The 18,939-nt window shown below is 42.2% G+C and overlaps 1 protein-coding gene across 8 annotated transcripts in view; it reads right to left on the bottom strand.

The window, feature by feature from the left end:
- Positions 1-18,939, bottom strand: part of FAM13C (family with sequence similarity 13 member C) — a 190,421-nt gene that overhangs the window by 34,045 nt on the left and 137,437 nt on the right. For all 8 annotated transcript variants that reach the window (XM_072131207.1, XM_072131200.1, XM_072131202.1 and 5 more), the window contains one exon: positions 10,607-10,719. In XM_072131207.1, coding sequence (XP_071987308.1) covers positions 10,607-10,719 — 113 coding nt within the window. The remainder of the gene's footprint in view (positions 1-10,606; positions 10,720-18,939) is intronic.

The following is an 18,939-nucleotide window of genomic DNA, read 5'->3' as shown; positions in this document are numbered from 1 at the left end:
GTGCCCTCTGACCTGTGGAGAGAGGCAGCCTGCTCACCCCATCTCTGCATCAGAAGAAAATGGATCTTGTGTGTCCACATCAACACGTCTACAAAAAGAATGCAGTTATGGCTATTTATAGAAACGACATGAAGTGTTGTGCAAATATGATAAAACATTCTATCATCAAATAGTCCGGGAATAAGAGTAAAGAATTATGGTCTGGATAGAACTACAAACAATATAAATTTTGCATATTTACAAAAAATTCTGTGCGGAGCCGGCACATTCCTTATACTCTCGGGTTTGATGTTGATCATTAGGTCATTATCTTCTAGCCTCCAGAATAAAACAAACTGTAACTCTGTGATCCTTCATAATCTCTAGATTGCCTTTATCATTTGCTCCCCATTATTTATACAGCACCGGAATACAACTAAAGAAATGTGACAGCGGAGAACAAAGAAGCAGACCTGCAATAATTACAGCGCAATCATAAATCCTGTGCCCTGCACCTTATCTTTACTGCCCGTAACCAGAAGCCTAATTTATGTCTGTAATAAAACAGGATAATATCATTAAAAGGGTGAGTAATGCTTAAAATTTGCAATACGTAGGTAGGTGAGAACCACGGTGGTGCAGGTCTTGGGACCTCCCCATTGCCGAAATAAAAGGGACAGGAGCACCGCTTTTATTTGGCTTTGTTTGTCCCTCTTTAGAGAGAAGGTTAACTGCTCTAAAGTGAAAGGCGCCTTTCATTTTTGTGCATAACAGCTATAGCCATAATACTTCTGTTTACTGCCCCGCAATCCGTGTCTGAGAAAGGTCCCAACGTGAACTGAAACATTACTGAACGTTTTGGATTGCTAAACCAAATGCAATAAAAATTCCTAATGAGCAAGGGAACCCAAAAAAAAGTACCAAAGTTTCTTAAAGGGAACCCGTCATTAGAAATTGTCCTAATAAACCACTACCGGTATGTTGTCAAGCACCTCAGCAGGTTCTACATCCTGTTTCTTTCATGGCCCAGCTGGTGGCATCATCCAGAAAATCAACTTTGAAGTAAAATTTAAGTTCGATGTATAAAGACAGGGAGGCGGAGAGTTTGTCGCTGAAGTTTAACTTTCCCTTTCTCCTCAAATGTGATTGGCATCATTCTCCAGACTTCAGGAAATCTGATCAATCATGTCCCTGGAGGCAGGACCATCAATTACAGTGAAGGGGGCGTTCTAAGGCAGGGAAAGCTTGACTTCAGTGTTAAACTCTCCGCCTCCTTGCCTTCATAAAACCAACTTACATCTCGCTTCAAAGTTGACTTTCTGGATGATGCCACCACACCAGGCCAAATTCTTATGACAGGTTCCCTTTAACTTTATACAACGGAGTGGTATTCTGTTTGTACACCCCGAACTCCACTGACATGTACTATTGTATTTACCGTTGGTCTAAGGTGAAGCCAAAAACAGACCTTCTCCGAGCTTAAAAGGGCAGATGACTCCACTAAGGCCCAGTTTACACCAGCGTTTGGAACTTTCGTCACAAAATGTCCTTTGATTAAATGGGACTGTGAAAGGGTACCATTAATGTCCATTTGTGCCATTACTAAATAGGCTTTAGCTACTTGAGACAGAAAAAACGCCCATGGGAACCTGGCATAATTGCTTCAACCACTTTGTTTCTGTGGGGGTTTCACGATCTGATATGCCCTTGGGACCTGGTACCCCACCATTAAAAATTTCTGACAGGTCACTCTATAGGTCAAAAGGTATTAACTGCACTTTGCAGGACAAGTTTAATGTTAAACTCTGGTCATGTATACATGTTGGGAATATACCCATAGAGAGGCACACGTGAGTATATGGTAAAAGATTTTTCTGCCATGTCCCAGAGAATAAGAAACAGCAGCAGAGGCGAATCCTCCCTAGTAGAGGCCTAGTACATTACATAACTTACCCGACTTCCGTTGAGATCCGACTGCCTGTTCCATTAATATGGCTATGATGTTTTTGTGGAGGTTCCTGTGGGCTCCAACACTTAGACTGTGTCCAGATACCTGACCAGTCAGTACTGTACATTACTACATCAATATCTTTACATATACTGTACCCCTGGTTACCTATTAGTTGCTTTGCTGATGAGATTTAAACTTTCTATATACTTTGAAGATAATATTTACCAAGATGGGCAAAGTCAAATATCTCCATTTACAGCCCAGGGTAGTCGTGAATCTCGGTAGTGAATGACAAAGACCTTGTTATATGAAAAAGTCAATATAGCCACAGCAGTAAAAATAGTTCTGTCCGGCTCCAGTGATATTATAAAAGTACATTGACAATAAACAAGACGCCCGGTAGATCATTTACACCCTTATTAGAAGCCTGCAGCAACCTATGGAGGAACATTGTCAGGTTTACTACATGAAGACCAATTAGTGTTAAAGTAAAAGATTAGGCAATACAATTGCATACTACACCACACATCCTACTTCTGCAAGCGATCAACAACAACCTCAACGAGCAATAAAGATGCCAAAACAAGGATTGTCACGATGAATGCAGATACACCATAGCAACACTCAGCGAGTTGCTAGGGAGACACTGATCTCACAAAATACCACGGATTCCCTTATCAAATATAGGATAAAAGTCATTTATATCCTTCCCATTCATAGTCGCAAAGCTCAGATGGTTCCTCTCAAAAAGGGATAAGTCACCAGTTAGGAAAAATATAATCACCCTAAAATTTGAAGTATCAGAGTCTATACCTTATATTCCCCCATTATGCTCAGCTTTCTAGATTTTTCTAGGGAAAGTAAATTAAACCTAGGTAATGTAAGGCAGAGGGCCTGAAATCTTAGGAAAATTAAGTTCTGACATTGAACAGACATCTGTTGTAGCGTCAAGGAAGAACGGTGAAAGCCGTACAGTCCACTATAGAGGCTTCACTCCATTCATTGTCACAAGGACTACGTTACGTACAAGTAAGAAGAAATGTCCGGCATTGATGTAAATAAAGCACTTGGGATTCAGGAAAAGTTTTGGAGCGAGTGGGAAATGAAAAGCAAGTAGAGTGGAGATAGATTACTCTTTCGGCTTGTGCTATTCCAAATTCCAATTCTATATGCCAAAAGAGTAAGTACCGCATATACTCGAGTATAAGCCGAGGCCCCTAATTTTACCACAAAAAACTGGGGAAACCTATTGACACGAGTATAAGCCGAAGGTGGGAAATGCATTGTCACAACCTCCCCAGTATATAGGCTGCCGGACCCTGCCCCATAGTATATAGCCAGCGCCTGCCCCCAGTATATAGCCTGCCAGCCCATATCCCCCAGTATATAGCCAGCAGCAGAGGTAGCTGGAAAGGTGAGTTTTGATATATATTTTTTTTACTCGAGTATAAGCCAAGTTTGGGTTTTCAGCACATGACTTCTCCAAAATGACCAGGTAATGGGGGAGAGGGGGGAGCCTCCCAAGGGGCAGGGGAGCGGGCAAGTTCAAATTGAACTGCCGTATCCTTTTGTTCTTTACTGTTTGTCCTCTTGGCTAATGTTTTGGCCAATTTTGTGTATTGGGGGTTGGGGGGGGGTGTAAGGCTTTAGTTGCAATGAATGTGACCCATGTTCTATAAACCATGTCTAGGTATAATACAAGCAATTTAAGTGGCAAAAAAGTGGTACAAAAAGTTGTGTGCGATAGTGTAATAATAAAGGTTGAAACTATAAATGAAAACACTACACTATCGCACGCAACTTTATGTACCACTTTTTGCGCCATGTAAATTACGTGTGATAGTGCAGTATTTTCAGCTATAGTTTTAACTTTATTTTTAAAGTGTTCTCACTTTTGTTAGTTGCGATGGCTCACAACCACTTAATCGCATTAGTTCGGGGCAGCCACGTGGATATCCCAGTTTGCTTTCATAAGCTGCGATGAGATGTAAGTGGAGGTATTGACCCCTCGGAAAAACAAAGCTTTCAGTAGTAAAAAAAAAAATCCACGTCTGTGGCACAATCCTTTTGTATTTAATTATTAAAAACAAAAATACAGTGGAGATGTGTTCCAAACTCGGAATTAGTCCTTGATCAGTCCAGTTACAATATGAGCATAATGTACGTCACCCGGGGGAAAGTTTCTACACACCAGGATGTGTGTCCCGAGGCCTCTCACACAGTACTGTACGTATAGATGAATAGTCATGCGCATAAATCAGCATATAATATAACACTGCTGTATACTACTGTATATACTCATGCTTTGTACATTGTAGGCTACAAAATGTGTTCCTCTTTCTTCCCAGTTATAAGATGTCTTTCACTTTCTGCGATCTAACCTATTGTGCTAAATTACCATTACCAGACTATTAGGATTTCCAGACTATACAAAAGCCAAGTATGTGTTTAGTGTGTGTGTAAAAGACATACACTGACAACTTCTACCCTATTGGACACAAATCTGGATGGATTTTAATACCGGTTCCCTGTTGAGATAATAAATGCATATTCACACTGCAGCAATTTTCAAGGGAACCTGTCACCAGCCACACAACTGTTTAACTCCCCAAACATACTTCATAGGGTGTAGTAAATGTTCTTCATGCATGTCCTTATAATGATTGTGTGCCGGCCTCACGCTTCAGGCAGTTTCGTCATGAAATCTCCACCTACAGTTCTCAGTTGAGCCGATTCCTGCCCGGCCTCCCGCTCGCCTCCCCGTCCACTGCGCACCACACGTCTGAGATTTCAAACAAGAGCATATAAGGTATATTTGGAGGTTTAACAGTCGCGTGGCTGATGACAGGTTACCTTTAACATGACAAATTGCTGTAAACAAAAAAAAAAAATGTCTTGAAAGAGGATTAAGTTTGGTAAAGTATGGTGCAAAATTTTAGTAGTTTCCTGCAGGTTGCCATGAAAATGGTCTATGGATTACTTGTTAGCCTGCATCCCTTGTACCGCAAGTTATTGAAGACGAAAACGTGTCTGAACAGAAATCTTTATGTATGACTATATATTGGTTTTTATAGTAAAACTAGCCACAAATATTTTTTTTATTAAATTAATGTTCTCAGACTCTCCTGTTACCCATTGGAGAAGCTAAATTTGGCCCAGTTATTCCAAGATTTGGAGTAATCCAGTTGCAATGGTATTTTGCAGCTTGCTGGAAGTTTAGGGGATCTTTTCACAACCTTTTGACAAATTTGGCCTATGACGGGTTCCCAAAGAGCCCTTAAAACTCACGGGCACCGTTGTTTCAGTAAAAACAAAAATTAGCAAGACGAACTAGACGTGTCCTCTATGGGGTAGTTGTGCCGATCTTCCTCCTCTCCTCATTATTACCACTCCCCCCCCCCCCCCACGTCATCAGGCCAGCCAAATTCTCCCACGTGGGACTACCGCCTCTGCTGACAAACATGTGCAGTGAGCATCTTGGCGGGTCCACGGTCTCCGCATCCGCACTACACATATGTAGCTTCCTGCTTAGCATTTCTAAACATTGAGCGATACACAACTGACTACGGAGTTTGCAAAGCGGTGCATGCGGGCCAGCTCCGAGGCTTACTACGCATAACAGCTGGCAGAGGCTTATGCAGGCACAAGGGAATTCATCCGGCTAGATGACATTGGGGGGGCGGGGGGATATGAACTGATACAAAAACCCATAATGCTACAAATAAATGAACAAAGCTCAATGTCATTAATCACAAAACGGAGCTTTATATCGCTTGCTTTGGCGATTCACAAAAGTTTATGGGGTTTCTAAAGTAGGAAGAGCAATTTTCAATTTGGATGCCATCTACAACTACAAGTCCCATGATCCTTTAGCTCTCAACAGCGTCTGCTCCCTCTGTCATCACTGGGAGCAGAACGTTAGACTGTCCTGCTCTATTACCATAGTAATGATGTGTAACTGCCATCACTGCGTGTGAAGGAAACAGCAATGTTCCAGACCCCTGAAGGGTATGCAAGGTCACTTAGTTATCCTTTTATAGACACTCCCAGAATGTACACCTCTGCCCACCCAACAGGAGGAGTCATGGGTCCCTCCTACCTGGTAGGAGCCATTGCTTCTCAAGGGGAAGTGGTAGGGTCATGGTTCTGGCATCATTGGATCCACATTGATACCAAACCTGACCCATTTGCTATGGTCCTATCCTGAGATATGGATCTCTCTGTGCCCAAGTGTGCTAGAGCCCCGGAAATTGGACTATTGTGATCTCCTGAAAATAACTTCTAAAAATGTATTTTTCCTTTTGGTGGGATGGACCATAACTCCATAACGGTCCCTATTCAACCTAGTGGTTTAAGAGTTTTTATGGCCCTTTGTCTGAGAGTGGGGGGGGGGGGATGCCTGGAGACTATTTGACTGCAGAGGTCTTTTGAAGCACGGACACCTGCTGTGTGATCGTAACCAACCTAGCTCAATTAGGCCAACTAAGCTGAGGCTGGGGGAAGGTGGGAGACTTGAAGAGGGTCACATTTATCACACTGCACATTACCTCCCTGAGATGACGTCTCACCACAACACTGGCCATACTGGATGCACTGCAACCAACCAAAAACAGCCAAACAGGACATGTGACCAGCAGCCATCTTCTGTCCTGTATCTCCTCCACAGGGACAAAGTCACACTACTGATTAAAGGGCCAGTAGCATTTTAACCATTATATAGTGAATGTCCACAACATTTTCCTTCTAAGGCAATCAAATTTAAAACAACCAATTACTTATTAGCTTATATTTTAATGACTCATTTGAATAGGAAATATACCTGGAATTCCCCTTTAACCTGTTCGTTGCTGTGCACCACCATATTGGAGCCCCGCCCACAGCAGATTGCGAATATTGGTGAATATTGGATTACATATGGTCCACCACCAAGGTCAACAAGCTGTGTGTGCACCCTCATCCAAAACATCTCTGAAGGGTCTCTTCAAAAAAGAGCAGTATACAATATACTGTAATACTTTATTATTGCATCATATTGTTTGAGTGACCAGGCTCCCCCCGACTAAAAAAAAAATGGTCAAAAAAATAAATAAATCATACAACTAAGAAAACAGGAAAAATATTGAAAGGATTACGGTTATCATTTTAAAGATGTTGCGATTTTTCCATGAATTTACTGGTTCTAGCGTTTACATTTGGTGTACACAAGAGCCAGGTCAGACCCACTAATGACATATCACTGTCACTTTCTTTGCCATTCAAATCTTTAAACATAGGATCACTGCTCAGAAGATTTGGGTTTATGCAAAGATTGTGGAGAAACCCTTCATTGCCAGACCTCAAGGGTGTAGGAGCAGATGCAATCAGTTTACTTTACGCCAGAAAGGGACAACAATGGGTGCAGGGGGGAATTTTGGTGCCAATGTGGGCAGCACAATTGGTAATCTAGTAATCACCTTACAACGGGCAGATTTTAGAATAGGGAATAGCCAAGAAATGTCCCAACTTCCAAAAAACAGGTCATAAGAAAATAAAATCACTTCTCTTATCCGTTATGTGATAACAGTAAATGTTCTGCACGAGTTTTATACGGGCAAATATTTGAGTACAAGGTTGGGCGTTGGCGTGAAGGATCACACTGTACTGTACTTGTTACAGGTCATCACTACAGATACAAGACAACAATGGGTTATTATGATCACCTACCAATAGGAGGATTGTTGGCAGATACAGTAAGTTGATCAGTACCTTACACTTGTTGCAGATATGGAGCATTATAGTAAAAGTAATGATAGTAGGTAGCTATAGTAACACAGCACACCGCGACACGCTGTTCAATATTCCAATTAATAAAGAGCCAGCAGGGGTGCGGCTACACGACTGAGATTAATACCGAGCTGTGATGACTTGGTACTTTTTAATTTTTTGAAGTCAGAAACAATAGAAAGAGAAAAAAAGGCAGAAATATGCAACAAGAAATAAAAGGCATGGGTTTGGGAATTATATGTAAATGTTGTACATTATATATAGCGATGTACATAGGAGACCTGTCAAAATATGTAATACCTGCTGGTAATGGGTTAAAATGTCCTCCCTATATCACCTAAAATTATATGCCACCGAGATCCTGCACCTTCATTACAGACGTTTCTGATATGAAGATGTGTAGAAATGAGTCAACTTCTGAAGAGAAGAGTCATGTTTTCTCTGGGCTGACAGTGAACCCCGCCTCCTTGTTTGACTGACAGCTCAGTCTCTTCTAATCTGGACTGGAGCAAAAAGGAAGTCCTCTTCATGTCCTTACTAGAATGCGGTCCCTCTCACTGCAAGGTGTATTCAGTAGTGAGCTGTGTGTGAGGAACTGCAGACCTTCTCACCGTTTCACATACCCTGCAGTGGGTGGGACCAAGCGGTGGTGGGCGGAGCCACGTGGTAGAAGACGGGATCAGCATAAATTAAAGGGAGAAAAAGTTTGGGGAGCCATTTTACTGGTGGGGGGAAAAGGAAGATTTAAGCTGGAATGCTGGCACTGCACTTTCCCGGATGATGGGTTCCCTCTAAAGGGGTTTTTCTATACTATAAATAATCAGTATTAGATCGGTACAGACGTTTAAGAACAAAGAACAGGGTAGTAGTGACGAACAGAATCTCAGCTGACGGAAAACCCATTTTATCTTCAAAGAGGTTGTTACTATTGAGAACTTTGGCTGCATTACCACACGGCATTTACATTGCGTTTTGAAACGCAACGTAAAGGCCATTCGGAGGAGATGTGCCTAATTGCATTGTGTTAAGTCTATGTTTATATAAACATGATGTTAACACAGTACGTTTACACTATGTAATTGGAGTAAATCTCCTCCCTACAGCCTTTGCATTGCGTTCCAAAACGTGATGTAAACGTTGCATTTGAACACAGCCTGTTCCTTATAAGAAGTGTCCAGAAGGTACAGGAAACACCACTCCAATTTAAGTGAATCGGAAATGTCATAAATAATAAAGTGAAGGACAACGCCAATCACAATAAGGTCTCATTTGCACAACCGTATTGGGATCACGGCCCCTAGAGAGATCTATGGCACCCGCTGACGGTGAACACACAGTGAATCACCACACGGCTGTGCGAAATAAGGGACATGTTGTACAGTATATGTTACTGCATTACATCAGCAGCTGCTCGGCTTTCTATGGAGAGGGGAGGGGTATGAAGCCTTGACCCCCCCCCCCTCCTGTGCATTTGCTTGCAGCATTTGAATAGCATTTACAATGCGTTAAAAGTGTATTTAGAATATGTTAGAGACGTAAACAAGGTGTAAATAATATGTTAACACATTGAATTGCATTTTTTTCGATGGCTTTACAAATGCAGTATATGAACGCAGCCTTCAAAGTATCCCCTGGATTTTAAAGGGGTTTTGCCAAGTTTGCAAGTTATCCCTATCTATAGAATAAAGTTTAACAAGATGGATGAGGGTCTGACTGCCAAGACGCCCAATAATCACCATAAGGGGACCCCAGCAATCCAGAGAATGGTGGTCCCAATCTAAATAGCAAATGTCCAGCCACTCTATTTAATAGAATGGGAGTGTCTGAAATTGCTGAGGCTATAGACACACATAGGGGGAATTTAACTATGTGTTTCAGGTTCCAACAGGTTCGGGCCAGAAAACACTAGTCACTGGTCATGCCCCTTTCCCATGTCACTATGCCCATTTTCTAAAGGTCAAACCCACCTAAGCAGACGAGTCAGGTGCATGCTACTGCTCCACACAACAGTGAGAATGGGGCCCTTGTTCTTGAGTGGGTAGCACTTCTGCCTTGCAGCGCTGGGGTGTCCTGGGTTCGAATCCCACCCAGGTCAACATCTGCAAAGAGTTTGTATGTTCTCTCCGTGTTTTCCTCCCACACTCCAAAACATACTGTTAGGCTGTTTAGAGTGTCAGGGACTGATATGACATGCTTTGGGCAGCGCTGCATAATCTGTGTGCGCTATATAAATAATTATTATTATATATTATTATTATTGTGATAGGAGTTCCTTCAGTTGGACCCCTGAGGATAGGGGATAAATTGGTGCAACCCGTTTAAATTTACATGGCATATCAATTTCCACAGTGATCCTACAATTCAGCAGTCTTTAATAGTAATGGATTTGCCAAGATAACTTACCATACCGGTAACTTACAGGATCACAAACACAAAAGGTACATAAAATCCCTGTTCTAGAGACTAGTTGAAGATAGTCCCAGTAAGGATCAGGTCCTTATTGCCTATTTAAAGGACAGGTTGAAGGTAAATGAATGCACTTTACTTATTAAGCCGTTTTAACCAAGTATTTTATTTGTTACATACAAATCAAAACCCCATCATGCCCAGAATATGCCTCATAAGATGTGCGCTCCGTATTCTCCACACTATGGCCACTTCAGTTACAGGCTTTAGTGATACCCTTGAATAGAAGTCTTTAATAAATGGGACACAATTCGGAGATTGGCAGCACACAGAGGCTTCTGTACAAATCGAAACCTAAAACCAGAGTGTAAGAACACAATGGCTCATGGTTTGTTTTTATTGCCATTTCCAGAGCTATCTAGCCACTTTATCACAGCCGGAAGTCTCCATTGTTAAATTATATAATGTCTACTGTACACCAAAATGTTAAATAAAAAAAAAAAATACCTTGTCTGAAAATCTGTCGCTCCTCTCAAAGACACATGCGGGCTATGGTCATGAGACGTCATCCCTTTAGTCGTCCAGATTTCGGGAAGGCATTGACTTACAGTCTCAATTTCCTGAAGGAAACAAATATATAAAATGAGCAGGATGAAAGAATGGGTGCGTCTTTTGTAGCAAAAGGAATAAAAAGGGAATTATTTGCCGGTCTGGTGAGGGAAAGTGATCTCTCTGGAAAAAAAAGAGCTCAAATGCTCCTGATAATCTGGAAACAGAAAGCAAACACCACCTGAGCCTGGGATGCCGGACAAAGCCGCTCTGCTAACTCCATACAAAAACACAAACACATTTGTACAGACAGAATATGACACCGGCCACTGAGTGCCATAAAACAGATAAACATTTTGGGAACATTGCTTTAAAACAGTGATACGTATTGTTCCAGACTCATCTGTAAACAGCCCTCACTACATCAGCACATGGCCTGGGTATATAGCGATCCTATAAATACTGCATGCATACATCAAGGGTTAAGGATTCATGTTCTCTCCCCATACAGGACCTAGAAAGAAGCCCATGGCTGGAAGAGATAACATCCTCCATCTGCTACATTAGTGACATCCTTTATACTACCGTATTTTTTGGACTATAAGGCGCACAAAAAATAATTTAATTTTCTCAAAAATCCTTATAGTCCAGTGCGCCTTATATATGAACCGTACTTACAGACAACAGCTGCCTTGTACTGTGCACAGGTCTGCCACCTGCTGGTCATTTATCCTTATAATCAGGTGCGCCTTATAATCCGGTGCGCCTTATATATGAACCTAGACGTTTTAGCAGGCCTTTATTTATGGTGCGCTTTATAATCCGGTGCACCTTATAATCCAGTGCGCCTTATATATAAACCTCTGTTTTAGCAGGCATTTATTGATGGTGCGCCTTATAATCCGGTGCGCCTGTATAGTCCGAAAAATACTTTACTTGGAGATCTCAGGCTGTGTATACATCTGTTTCAGAGGCTTTGTTAAAAACTCCCATTGTAGATTCTACAAAAAAAAAAAAAAAAACACACACACACATGGAAGAAAAAGCCCCTAAATTCCTGAAAGCAAAGTTTTTGCTTGGCAAAATAACATTATTACTGTTATTTTAACATTTTGATACCAATGGATCCCTTTGTAGTCAATAGGGTCTTTTAGGCAATGTTATGATTGCCTAAATGATCGAGGGGGCACTTTTTTTTTTCATGGTTTCAGACTAAACAACAGTCCCACAGCACGTGTGAACTTAGATCTTAAAAAGGGGTTTTCTAGGAATATTGGATATTTCTAGGAGTGGGAAAGGAACTCTGCCCTGCCCTGGCTCCCCTATTGTGTTGATTTCAGTTTTTAGACCTGCGCCTGGACAGTTCTTCTGAGGGGGTCACAGGACATACCATAGCCAACAAGTGGTCTCTTTGGACTAGGGGACAACCTAGGAAGTAATGTCCCCTGGTAGAGGGAGGTGACCAGAGGAAGTAACTTATTGGCTGAAGTAGGTTCCGTGACCCCCCTGGATCTTCCAACCAGGCGCAGTGCCGAAAACTGGAAGTACCAGAGCTGTCTGGAAACCTGGAGGAAGAGCTGAGAAAGTATATTTTTTCCCCACCTTTGCCTCCTAGGTGGTCTGTGAAATCACTGAACTGTTTTCAGCATATCCATTCAGTTTAGTTATTCCAGATTCAGTCCGGTAAATCCCGAAAACCATAGGAGCAAGTTTGTCCGACCAAACTTGCTTGGGGGAAATGGGCTAATTCTCTGCATGGAATAATTTCTCAGACTAGACCCCCAGATGACCTCATGCTTCAACCGTTTGCCGGGAAATTAAAATATGCTTTTAAAGATGGTAGTACACCCTAACCAAAACCACATTTGTTTTTCCTGACCACTTCTCACAGCCAACAGGAAGCACATATCATGATAAAACAGACTGACCATGCTCATCGGACATATCCCTAATTAACACATAACACTTTTAGCCATGCCACTGCATTTCCTGGGGAAGAGCTGCTTATAAAAAGATCAGCTAAAAATAAAACAAAAATACAACATGGCTGATTTATTTCCTTAGAAGTGGATTTTCAGGAAGCTTAAAAGGAGCGGCCCATCCAAATCTATTTTAAAGAGCACATGGATTAAGAAAAATTAGCTGGAGCAAGGCAGAATTTTTTTTACCTATGCCATTACAGCCAATCGGGGGATTTCCAGGTTAGATAGATTGATTAAAAAAAAAAAAAATTCACATGAAAAATAGAGATAACCACCTGTTAAAAGAAAATCTACCATTTGATTTGATGCATTATGAACCAAACATACCTTGAGAATTCTGTAGCTACACTGATGTGGGGACATTTCTTGGTTAATCCCTGCGCTGAGTGGTTTTGCTGAAAAAACAATTATAAAATTATGCTAATGAAGCCCTTTCACTTCTGTGGCTGGTTTTCCTCTCACATTAGTTATGCACTGCACCTGAGGATGATGCAATCACTGTTCTATCATCTAGTCAGAATAATCAATTGCTGCACCATCCCCCACCTGTGTATGAGTGATCCAGCTCAGGTTGATTAGTCCTGTCTTTGTGTTGTTCAGAAAGCTCCATGTGTAATGTGTGTAATGTGGATCCAGCTTTCCCAACGTCCTGAATTTTAGAATTATGTATTCAGCAAAACCACTCAGCACAGGGATTAAACAAGATGTGTTTCTACATCGGTGTAGCTACAGCATTCTCAAGGTATGTTTGGTTCTTAATGCATGAAATCAAAATTGTAGATTTTCTTTAAACACCTCAGTACATTGAAGTCAGTGAGGAACCTGGCAGACAGACTTATTTACATATAAGCAGAGGTCACAATAACGCCTGTACAATTGTCATGTGCACTTGCACAGGCAGTTTTACAGCTCAAAAATACTCTTATGCATATAATCACGCATTCTAGTCTGTGGCTGCAGCAGTGAAATGAAGATGCTGCATGAGGACCCATGGGAGTTCATGTGACCAGAGCTTAGGTACTCAGTACAGGCTCCGGTCCGTTTACAATAGCAGGGGAAGGCCAAACTAGATCGCATTATGCACCTTCCTGCACTTGAAAGGAAATCTACCACATTTTAAACTACAAATACTTACCAAGACTCCTCTTGTAATTAGCAGGCCGGAGTGTGAGGAGAGCGGTCCAGCGCTCCGGGCTGCTAATTATGCACGCCCCTCTCCAACTCTGTCTCCCATGCTGGAAGAGGAAGGTGACGTCACACAAAAGGCGTAAATTCATGCCTCCGGCATGACAGATGCCTCCCTCTCCCATGTTGGAGAGGGAGGTGACATCACACAGGAGGCGTGCATAATTTGCAGCTCAGACCGGCAGACCCCGAGCTCCAGACAACTAATTAGGAGTTTCTTTTCTAGGTGATGCCGGCATGTCACGCTTAGAGAAGAACACTGCTGGGATCAACATCAAAAGGAGTGCAGGTAAGTATTTGTAGTTTAATATGTCCACCATCAAGTGGTTGATTTTGTTAATGCCATCGGCAGGATCGTGCAGTCACACTGACATCCTGATCCTATACTGTGACAGGGGACCAATACAATCACTGCGTGTGCCGGGAGATCCCACGGCGCTACAGGGATTCCTCAGGCAGAGGCATTCCAAGAAGGTGAAATGTCTCTGCACGTCTGTGATAATAGCGATACAATGGGCGGATACTATTACATCACTTTTATATGTGATCTGCAAAGTAGGGAACACATATGTGTTTCCTGCCAACTGGTGCCATAGTCTGGATTCGGGGAGCGAGTTTGCATCAGCTATAGTCAAGTCTGCATTAGCCATGGTCTGGTGTTTATTTGTGGCATCAGTCATAGTCTAGTCTAACGAGGTTAGCGATATCAGTCAGATTGGTCTGGGGGTACGAAAGCCTGAGCCATAGTCTGGTCTGGGGAATCTAGGGTGGGAGGGAGGCAGTGTCAGCCATAGTCTTATCTGGGGCTTCAGTCACAGTCTGGTCTGGAGGGGGGCATTTCTGAGGCATCAGTCAGACTGCTTCTAATGATGCCGTCCCTTAATATATTCTTGGCTGGTCTCCAAAGCAGGGGCTTCAATTAGCCTCCACACACCTCAACATAAGAAGTCTACCTGACCCGTAGGATTTGTCCATCTGTAGTACAATATGTATAGGACAGAACAATTCAAGCTCTACTGATACGCGGCTCTTGACAAGTGCAATTCCCTTTTAATTATTTACACGTGTATTTTCATTTAATGACCAATTACCAAAAAAAACAGAAGAGCAAATCTTGAGGCCAACATTTCCAGGCAATTAAAATGAAGCCGGGGCCATGGCTGGTGTATGTTAGAGTAATAAAGAATCAATGACCACTTCTTGCTTCCTACTTGTATTAATTACACATAGAGCATCTAATACTAAAATAAAAGGTCTAGAAAAATACTGTAACACCCAACAAACATGCCCATAGTATGGATGAGAATGATGGTGCCATAGACTGCTACGGGCCATATTGATAGCTTATATTGAGCTTGGAAGGGCAGCATTAACAACTTAAGAGTTGTACCAACTTTGATTGTTATTCCCTATCCTAGTGGTTTAGGGAATAGCAATCTCATCATTGAGGGTCCAAAAGTTGGGACCCCCACGATTCATAACAGGGGTCCCACTTTAACTGAAATAATGCACACTCGCCTTGCTGCTCCATTCAATATTATTGCAGCGCTGGAAAATTACTGAGCACAGCGCTCGGCCATCTCTGACACTCTCATAGATCAAATGTGATTCAGCAAAGGCATTGCAATTATTTCCATGATTTGTAGCATAGGGGAGGGGGGAAAGATGACGAGTCCATCCAATGGAGAAGGAAACACTTTTATATACATACGGTTTCTTAGATTTACTAGTATTATCGCAATACGGTGGATCTATATAGGATATAACACTATAATGGGGTAAACCCTGGTGACAGGCTCCCTTTAAAGAGAACCTGTCATTGGGTTTTATCTCACCAAGCTACAGTACTAGGGTATGACTTGTCCTTTCTAGAATTCCCTCTTATGTGAAACATCGCCCGTTTAGCGATTAAAAAAAATCTCTCCCAAATTCAGGCAAATAGGACTCTTTTTTTCATGAGATGGGTCAAGTTTAGTGGTTGCAGGGGTAGAGTCACTTCAAAAGCCACTGTCTTCTGTTCCACAGTACCACAGTTTCACAGAAACAAGCTTTTTGTAGCTCATGTTTCAGATCCCATCAGGCTTATGGCTTTGTGAGCCATAAATATCCAGCAGATAAATATCCAGTTCCCGCCTATTTTATAAATGCCTGTATGTCCAGATATGAACCATATTCTTATCTTTACTATGACACAAAAAGCTTGTATCTAGAAACTACAGAACTAAAGATATAGGCTTCTGAAATTACATTACCCCACCAACCACTAAACTTGACTCATCTCATGAGAAGATGAGAAGAGTCGTATTTGCCCGATTTTAGGGGAGAGTTTTTTTTTTTTTTGTTGTTTTTTTTTAAATAGGTAAACGGGTGAAATTTAGAAAGGACATTTCACACCCTGAGGGGGCTAGAAGTTTAGTGGGGTGATACCTGGTTCCAGGTTACCTTTTTAAAGGATGACTTAACAATGCTGTGAGGGGCACTTTACATTTGGCTACATCAGTAACTCCAACAGAACGGACGTACGGCACTCATGTGGAGAGCGTGGCTCTCATGGACCTTGAAAAACCTGACCTTCAAGACTCTAGTGACATTGTCACAGACTGTGTGCAGTGATACCAACTATAACCAGCCTGCAATATGACCATGTGAAAATAAACTGCTTTATGTAATCTCAAGCAGTTCACCTCAGTATAAAGGAAATGGACAAGAGCCAACTCACACACCGATAAGGAGAAATTTATCTAAAGCAGCTTCAGGCGGCCTCTGCTAAACGAAGGAGAAAGGTCTGAGTGATGAACAATAATTTATTCTGTATAGCACTAAACACAGGGGGCAAGTATATAAATACTGTATCCTATTATATATTCTGTGGCCAGGTAAAAAAAAAAAATTATATATATATATATATATATATATATATATATATATATATATATATATATGCAACATCCCCCACTGGGGCCTTTTTTGTGTCACTTGGGGACAGCCGGAGCCCTAAGTACCCGAGTGGCTGGCTGAGCGCGTTCTAGCGCTAGTCTTTGGTCACGGTTCTCGGTGCCAGGGAACAGAGGCCTCGTCCACAGCCTGGAGATCTCCGGCAGATGGAAGGTACATGAAATGAGGGAGAGGCTGAAGTTGTAGACGGTTTCTCCCTTGGGCAACCCTGATACATAGAGTTTGTAAAACATCCAAGTGATCAAAGAGCACAGATGACCGGCACCAGCCTTTTGGTGTAACAGTTCTCCAGTATTACTCCCGCCGCTTGCGGCTCCACTATCTCACCGATACACTGACCCGCTCGTTCCCGGGTGCACACTGAATGGCAAGGCACATAAACTCCGTAGAGAGTTGAAAAGCAAAGCGGCACTCATAAAGCGGAAAATAAAAGCGGAAAATTGCAAAAATGAATCCAGGACAGGGGGGATACACGCCACGGCTAGGCGTGGCGTGTATCCATCCCTGTCCTGGATTCATTGTTGTAATAAAGTTTTCCGCTTTTATCCCGGGGAGTGCCGCTTTGCTTTTCTACTCTCTACAGAGTTTGTAAAACATTCGATCGACAGTTTGTTTATTGGAACTCTGTGACGCCCACAACAGTAGTAACATTGACTGGGTCGAGATGGCTAGTTGGACATCGTTCCACAGGAGGTGCCTGGTAAAGGTAGCGTCAGGCTGGAGACAATAGTTGGCTGCTACAGCAGCAGGATAAGGTAGGCCACTGTAGGTGGATATCTCCTTGGGCCTGGTCTCCAAGCCGGGCCAAGTGTGTCAGGGCAGCGTGCCACAGACACATGTGCTTCCACGAAGAAGAGGATCAGCTCTTCTTTTAGATTCTTATGTTCTGTTTTTTTTTTTAATATTGTTTTTAAAATTATGCAAATGAGCCTGAGGGGCTCCATACATGTTAATCCTTCATGGAATCCTTCAGGCTAATTTGCATATTTTGAGACTTTTTCTTAACAAGGGCATAACAAGCTTAAAGAATAGCAGATCCTGCCAAAGGGGGCACACACCAGTATGTCGGTGTGCTTGATCTACAATCCTTCATCCTGGTTAGAAAATAGAAGACCTTTAACCTTACACCATTTAAGACAATTTAGCATCCAGCATCGGACAAGGCAATGTAGTTTGTACAATGTTGGATACTATGGCAGATCTGAGTTTCATGCAGGTTACTCAATAATATATCAGAATGTACTTTATATTTTACCTGTGATCTGGAAACAGTATAATACATTACATACCAATTATTATTATGCTACTGATTATTAGAATTAAGGAAAAAACTACTTTGCCCTATTGCCCGTTTATATAAATACTCAATGGTAAGCTATCATTGCACAGAATGAAGCAGAGTGGAGACCCCCGGCATTGTGAATGGAAATCGGTGATATTACAATGCACATAACAATGGCTTGTCAGTGTAGCAGCGTCTAGATTTTGTCACAGTATTAAAATGGAAGGGTTGTTATGACAGCATCTGCCTTTGAGTCCTATGCAAATCTATCAGTAGAGGAGACGCAGCTCTATAAACCGCCCACAAGATACAGAAAATCTGACGTAAAACACAACATAAGACGAGTGACAATGTTTGGCTGCCATCAAGTGATGCAAAATGTGAATCATAAGTACAGTAGAAAACGTGGAGAGCTATGCAATGCGCTTTATGGTATGTATACCATATATACAGGTAAAAAACCTACACAAAACCCTCCTTCTTCGGACTTTATCTTCTCTGCTGAACTAACAACACATCGCACTACTTCCATGTTCATCAAAACTCCTGGAACACTGGGGCTCATTTACTAAGGGTCCCGCAGCCGCATTTCCGTCGGGTCTTGCTAATTTTTTCCGTATTGCGCTGAATTGTCCCGGGTTTTTGGCACACACAATCAGACTGTGGCACATCGGCGCCGGCTTGCATGCAACACAAATTGGGGGCGTGGGCGTCGGAGAACCCGACTGATTCGGACTAAGTGCGGAATTTAACTTTCAAAATACTATCGCAAGCCAAGCACTGGGAAGAAGAAGGTGAACTCCGGCGGACCTGAGCGGGGACGCGACACATGCAGGAAATTGGACGCACGATCTTAGTGAATCATGGCAGCTCCGAATCCTCGGACA

Source organism: Engystomops pustulosus, chromosome 11 (genome assembly GCF_040894005.1).
Source record: "Engystomops pustulosus chromosome 11, aEngPut4.maternal, whole genome shotgun sequence".
NCBI classification, from domain to species: Eukaryota; Metazoa; Chordata; class Amphibia; order Anura; family Leptodactylidae; genus Engystomops; species Engystomops pustulosus.
The sequence above is the reverse complement of the archived record's forward strand: the minus strand, read 5'-3'. Positions and strand labels throughout refer to the sequence as shown.